Consider the following 7,153-nt stretch of genomic DNA (forward strand, 5'->3'; position numbering starts at 1 on the left):
AGAAGTGTCGGTAGGTTCATTGTGATCTCGAAGCCTAGGACCCGACGTTGCCTGAGCCACACCGCGGCCATCAGTATCTAATAATGGCAATGGTTTGCCAACGCGAGGGCTCACAATTTATGCAATTCGTGGTCTTGCTTGGTAAGTGGCCGCCTACTTATGGGTAATCGGGGGCGAAGCCAACGGGGTTTATTCTTCTGTAGATGAACGTCGATCCATGAATGCATTCACCCAAGCGTGCAACTCACCCTGAGCATAAATCGACGCGTCAGGCTGCTTGAGTGATCACTACGGCGATATCGCTCGATAGTGGTGGGAGTGATTTGAAAGGATTGAGAGCTGTCGAAAGGTTGGTGAACGCTCTTGTAGGCCACTCGGGGCGATGCTCCGAGGTATTGTTCTGTGCTTTGTTGGAGTGGCACATGCTAGCCGCGAGGTCGCCAGTGCCGAAAGGGCGAATAAGAGTATTGTCCAGTGAGACAAGACCATGCACACGACGACATTTCGAAACAGCAGTTGCTATGCTGAGAGTCAAGCAAGGCATACGTTCCGATACGCATAGAGATGCACAGCAGACGAACAGCGTCGAAGAACGTGTAGGGGAAATATTCACACGCCACGGTTGCTACTGCCTTTGCGCTGACGCTGATATTGATTCGCCTATTCTTTCGTGCTGGCTTTCACCTTGTTCCTGATCACGATTAACGTCGTTTATCAGGGTGTATGAGCAACGAGTTTGCCAAATAGTGCTGACACCTTTGCCAGTGACAACATGTGCTCATAGCTCCATCCGTGTCGAATGTGTGTGATCGACAGCCCAGGACTTGGTCATCGGGGGATAATCTTGTTCACGTCCTCTTCGATTCATGAATTTCATGATAAAGCGGGTTTGTTCATCCCGGCCCACGTATATAAACCTCCATAAGACAGTTACTCGTCGTATCATCTCCCCACCGAACTTCGGAGCACGTCTCGTTCATCAGCGCATAATCCGCCTAGTTCACTCGAGTATAGTCAGAGACAAGATGGCCGCAACTCGGGACGTCTCCAAGCAGTCGGACATCACGAAGATGACCACCGACCCGGACGGCAGCTTCAAGCGCAAGGCCTCTACTTTCCGCGACTTCATCGAGAAGGGCGGCAAGTTTGAGCCGGAGAAAGGCAGATACCACCTCTACGTCTCCTATGCGTGCCCATGGGCGACCAGGACGATTATCGTTCGGAAACTGAAGGGCTTGGAGGACTTCATCCGTATGCCATCAGCCATCGTTTCCTCAAATCCGTTCATTAAGAAAGTCGACTGCAGCTGTCCATGTCGTATCGCCGCGCATGGGAGAGCATGGCTGGCCCTTCGCCAACGTGGATGCTTACCCCGCCGCCGATGTTGACCCTCTCTTCAATGCAGAACATGTTAAGGACATATACCTTCGCGTCGATCCGAACTATGACGGCCGGTATGCAAATGCCGTATATTCATTTCTGAACGATACTCAAGGCCTACGCAGCTTCACGGTGCCCATTCTATTCGACACGAAGCACTCGACGATTGTGAACAACGAATCATCGGAGGTTCGCGTGCTCCTACCATGACGCATGTTCTCAGAGGATTCATGTTCCGCCATGGACAGATCATACGCATGTTCTATACCGCCTTCGACCACCTCCTCCCTCCGGAATATGCCAACCTTGACCTTTACCCCGAACCCTTGCGCAAAGAGATCGATGAGCAGAACGAATGGGTGTACGACACGGTTAACAGTGCGTCCTCCAAATGTACCTCCTCCCGCGCTCGCTAACGTCTCTCGGTTCCCAGATGGTGTCTACAAATCGGGGTTCGCGACCACTTCCAAGGCATACGAAGCAGCCGTGTACCCGCTTTTCGAATCGCTCGACAAACTTGAAAAGATCCTTGAGGGCAAGGACTACCTAGTAGGAGACCAGCTAACCGAGGCGGATATCAGGCTCTTCCCTACCATCGTACGCAATTCAACGCGCTATCACTCCATGCTGAATATGAATGATTATTTCAGATCCGATTCGACCCGGTTTACGTGCGCCACTTCAAGTGCAACATCCGTGACATTCGCAGCGGGTATCCGAACCTTCACCGTTGGATGAAGAACCTAGTGCGCTTGCATGATGAAGTGCTCAGGTCCGTCACTGACGACTTTGCCTCGTAGTACTGGAAGAATCCGGCTTTCAAGGACACCACTAACTTCGATCACATCAAGACTCACTACTTCTGGTCGCATCCTTCGGTATTTTTAACACTCGTTGCACATCCCCTGCGCTGCTCACTCTCGGCATAACCTAGGTCAATCCGCATCGCATCGTTCCCGTTGGGCCTATTCCTCACATCCTCCCGTTGTAAACCCGTCTATCAATATAACATGAACGTCGTAACGCCGACAGAATTGTATTGTACTGGCTCCTGTACTCTGAACTCACAATGCATGATTTTGTCAGGAATTGTTCGTTGTGATTACGCTAGCCTTTGGCGCTCTCGTGCATACAGATGTTCTAGTATATCCGTGACCAAACGACGGCCAACTTCTTCAACACGGCGAACTCCTCTTTGCCCGAGGCCTTGCACAGGGAGTAAACTTTGACGATGGGTCCGACAGCAGCGCCTTGGGGCTGTCGAACTCGACTACTTCTCCCTGAGCGAGAACCATCACCCTGGAGCAGAGTTAATGGGATACTGCGAGTTGCAAAGAGGATGCGTGCCTGTGGTAGTCGATGACAGTCCGTAAACGATGGGTGATTGTTAGGATCGTCGGTTCAGCGAACTCTCTGAAAAAGACATGCATTAGGGGACGGGTCTCGCTTTCAGTGAGATACCGCGTACTGTCGAATAGTCTTCCCAACCAACTCGTCTGTAGCGTAATCGACACTATTAGCACACCAGTTACAGGCATTGCTGATCTCGAGGAACCGACCTCGCAGTAGCCTCCTCCATGACAAGGACCCGGGATCGCTTCAACATAGCTCATGCCATGCACAGCAGCTGCTTCTCGCTGTATGGACTCGTGAGCAGCTAGCTTACGTCGATCCGAGGAGACTTACCCGGTGGAGAAGTTATCGCCTCCCTTAGATACCGGCGAATCGAGTTTGCGGAATATGTTGGCGTTGACGCCACCGTCCACCTCCTCGGATGCGCCGGCGGGGATTAGATGAACATAGACATTTAGTCTATCATGGAAACACTGTAGAATTCATGCGCGTACTGCAACCGAGGTCCAGACGGCGTGGTAATGGACACCATGCATGACATAAGATACAGTACCAATACTGTGTACCACATGTGGGAGGGCCGATCCGGGTAGTATTAGAGTGTGGAAATTCGTGTCCGGTAGGATAGCGGTGACTCCTAGGAAGGAAGTGGCCAGTACTGTGCGAAGTGCCAGGTGTTAAACCGAACGCGAATGGGGCTCGACGATCTTCTGCGACAATGAAAGCGTGGCAAGAACCCGGAGGTACACGGCGAATGAGACATGTAAGGAGTAAACCGCGATGTCCTTCGAGGCGCCTTCGATTACGGCCCATCCTAGGCAGATGGCTAGTAGATTGAGGATGACGGAGAAAAGTACTGAGAGGAGGAGCTTCCTGAGCCGAACCTGTGCAATCCTAGGTCACATTCGGTTTCGTACAAGGTGCCCAAGGTCCACGCACCCCAGTCCAAACCTGCCTCTCGCCTGGGAATCGCCTTCGATGATGTCCTCGGCTTCAGTGACGTTGAACGCGTCGTCCATAGTAACATCTGTGTCGCCTGCGTACGCGGAAAGCTTGATTTTCCCTTCCTTTGCGTCCTCTCTATGCGCTGCCGCATAGGACACTAGGCTGCACATTGCTCCCGCGACGAGCACCGCGGCAACCGGCAGCTGGAGCTCTGGCATCGCGCTCACCGGAGGACCTTGCAATCCCTACAAACTCGCGACCACCGCTCCTTTGGCGCGACAGTACGAAACGGACCCAACGTGAACGCGCAAGTTCGAACGCGCGGTACTGGTACGTGCTGCGCCCGACACGGCTATACTTCTCCTTGACCAATGCTTGCCGGCTGACAGATTGGTGGGCGCTTGGCTGTGCTACGCGTAGCGAGTGCGAGATGTCCATACAACGACGCTCCTTCGATTGGTGCCTCCTAACGCTCCCTGGGCTCTCGTCGCATGTTGAATCGGATTGCTCAAGGACGGCTAGCTATGGAGACCACCGAATCTTCCTATCCATAGATAGGAGCGTTGTATGAACGACCGTCTTCACATGTCCGAAGAGACTAGCGATGTGGTCATCGTTTCGAGAACGTTGATGTGTGCACATGTCGGGCCAGCAGCGTCCAACTCCAGGGCGACCCGCACTGACCCGCAGGTTGGGGCCTTGGCCGGCCACGTGTACGCTCCCGTTCTTCCGTCGGGACTGACGTTAAATTGCCTTAGCTATTCAGTCATTCTTCTTGCGACATCAACCACGGCCGCAGACCTCACAATGACCAACCGGATCTTCCAGAATCTGCACCCGACCCAAACGTATTGCTACAGCTGGCACATAGATGGACAGGCCAAATTCTCAGTCACGGGCTGAAGCTTGCGATTCAACAATACGATCCGTTGCTCAGTGTCTGGGCGATATTGTGCAACTGACACGTTACTACTGTTACTCTGCAGCCCTGCAGCCTTCCCTTCATGACGCACATATAGCGTACAGCAGCAGTGTCAAGCTGTGTACATCCAGTGCATGCAACACCAAACACTCGAAAACACGTTTGGCGTCCTGGTCATCGTTCGCGTGTGTGCGGTGTGCTATGGGTGAAACGTCGATGTCCTGTGCAATATCCATCCGCATCAGCAGATCTCCGCCATGTTGGCACACTCGGTGGCCTCATTTCCGTCACTTCAATACCGCCTTCCCTTTCGCCAGCATCCGCGCGATATACTACGACGTTTGTGAGCTTACGCATGCGTGGTGTACTGTGAACGTCTTTCTGATAAGATATTGCCCCTCTCCCATCTTCTGCGCCACATATCCGACGCTGTGGATAGCTAGGCCCTGTCACACGCTATCCATGTCGGTCTATAAGCTTGACGATTTCCGTGTCTATTTCCTTTAGGAGGCGAAAGGCCGTCAAGAAGCGGGTCGCGAGATACTCCAATGTCCACGCGTGCTCTTGCTGTCAGACTGGAGGGTCATGAGACAAGCCAAGCAATGGGTAGAAGCCTGAGGCCTGAAGTTCGGGGACGGGCGCTCCTTCCCATGGCATTCGGTCGGCGATCACGGCGGAGATCTAGCACTGCGCAGTGCGCACCTGCACTTGGTGGCGCACTGCACTGGCGCAGCTCCTTGCCTACTCCGCCTTGTTGCGTAGGAGACGGATGAGGCATGACCACTAGGCCAGCCCGTGCTCACCTTCCGAGATCTTGCAGGCGCAAAGACGGCTTCTATACACAGGAATATACCCTCGCATTGTATGCATGTGCTCGCCCGTGTCTGATGTCTGATCATGTCGCCAGCATACCCCCCGCGCCTCCTTCAGGCGGGGAAAAGAGCTGCTGCTCACCCCCAGCTTGCAGCAAGACGTTGGTTTACACGGGTGTAAATGTGAACAGCGTACACTTTGTTGAATCCACTACCAGACTTATATCTTCCTCTTCCCCAATCATGATTCCAGTGATCACAACACCCCCCCCCCCGGGACTCTCTGTGCAAAGCTATCGAACGGGCGTCTCAATTCTTCCAAGAACCGACATGCGTTACACAGCCCGGGAGCGATTCGACCTCGCCATTCCGAAACTCCACGCAGCGTTCCCCAGTTCAAAGCCACGCTCAAATCGCGTTGTTTACCAGTTGCCCTGGTTCATAAACATATCCCTCTTTGAAGAGATGGCAGCAGCGACGGATAACGCGACTCGTCTTCTTCATGCCGACGCAAAAAGACGAGCAAGACCACGCCGATACCTCGTCGTATCACCAGACAATGACGATGTCTTATCCTACCGAGCGAGTACACTGCTAGCCGATGCTGTCGTACTCTCAAGACTTACCGTTGTTACAGGCCAGCGGTCGATCACTTCTCGCACCAAAATATCCCTTATCCTTCAACTGTCGCGCACGCTACTGCCAATCTCTACCCTACGACAATATCGCAGGTAGCATCAGGCCGACGATAGTACGTTCTTGGCGGACGATCCTGTAATTACTCTCATGCTATCCGCTTCAGTGCCTTCTTGAGCGACAACGGCTTTCAAGCCCCAGCGATGGAAAACGTCAACGTCGCCTTAGATGTTTCAACGAGCTCGCCGCATGTCACGTCTGAATATATGTACGCTGCGTATACACGGCCGGCTCGTCTGCAAGCTATCCCGATAGCTTCGGTTCTTTCTCCCAACGGCGGTTTTCCGGATATTATACCTCCGCTCGGTGGCTCGCTCCAAGCCATGCCGTTCTCAGGCAGCGCCCAGATGAACAAACCGTATGTTCGAAGACCTGCATCGGCGCAAGATGTATATAATCCAGTTCAAATCCATGGTGGGCATTGATGTCGCATCTATACTTTGCGATCTAACCCGTGCAGGTGCAGCCGGACCTTGGATGCACGGTGCAACGATGAGCAACAGCCTCGCGCCTTCTGCGTATGCTGTAAGAACCCCTAGATCGTGGTACCTTAGGCGGGCACCGAACCGTCGTGGTTGTTAGACTTGGCGTAAAGTCTGTCGTTGTCGTCTAGGCTGTGTCGTGTGACTTAGGCGTGAGAGTTAAGACTCTAGGCGCACTAGGTCGAGTGTCGTTCTTGTGTAGGTAGCGGTGTCTTAGTCTTAAGTCTAAAAGGCCGTAACCGAGCCGTCAATCGTTATGGCGCTAAGGGCGTGTATAACAAATGGACGAGCTGAAGTCCATCGACTTCAGCTAGCGTCTTATATACTACTATACAAGTACTGTACTAGAACCTTCCAGTACCTACCACAACGTTCTATACTATTCTACAATGTTCCTTATGAGTCACAGTCGAGTCATAACCTGAGTCACTACAAGTCCTAGAACCTTTAGGCGCGTTCCAGCGCCTTCTACAAGGTTCTACTCTATTCTGCGTGTCATTACTAAGCGTTCATGACACTATCCCCTCTCTAGGGCGCCATCTTCCTAGATGCGCGCGAATCCG

At 52.9% G+C, this 7,153-nt stretch overlaps 2 protein-coding genes across 2 annotated transcripts; one reads left to right on the plus strand and one right to left on the minus strand.

Moving 5' to 3' along the window:
- Positions 1–852: 852 nt before the first annotated feature.
- PUNSTDRAFT_52675 (glutathione S-transferase) lies at positions 853–2,447 on the plus strand. Its single transcript, XM_007384105.1, has 8 exons — positions 853–1,251; positions 1,307–1,454; positions 1,506–1,569; positions 1,629–1,758; positions 1,814–1,977; positions 2,031–2,126; positions 2,181–2,258; positions 2,315–2,447. Exons 1-8 carry the CDS (start codon positions 1,026–1,028, stop codon positions 2,369–2,371), a joined length of 963 nt encoding a protein of 320 aa, XP_007384167.1. The 5' UTR covers positions 853–1,025; the 3' UTR covers positions 2,372–2,447.
- A 73-nt stretch (positions 2,448–2,520) lies between these two features.
- On the minus strand, positions 2,521–3,896 carry PUNSTDRAFT_44783 (uncharacterized protein; the record flags this gene model as incomplete). The annotated part of the gene is made up of 4 exons (XM_007384106.1): positions 2,521–2,727; positions 2,849–2,876; positions 3,067–3,192; positions 3,673–3,896. 4 exons carry the CDS (start codon positions 3,894–3,896, stop codon positions 2,521–2,523), a joined length of 585 nt encoding a protein of 194 aa, XP_007384168.1.
- Positions 3,897–7,153: the final 3,257 nt, after the last annotated feature.

This window comes from Punctularia strigosozonata, assembly GCF_000264995.1.
Source record: "Punctularia strigosozonata HHB-11173 SS5 unplaced genomic scaffold PUNSTscaffold_7, whole genome shotgun sequence".
NCBI classification, from domain to species: domain Eukaryota; kingdom Fungi; phylum Basidiomycota; class Agaricomycetes; order Corticiales; family Punctulariaceae; genus Punctularia; species Punctularia strigosozonata.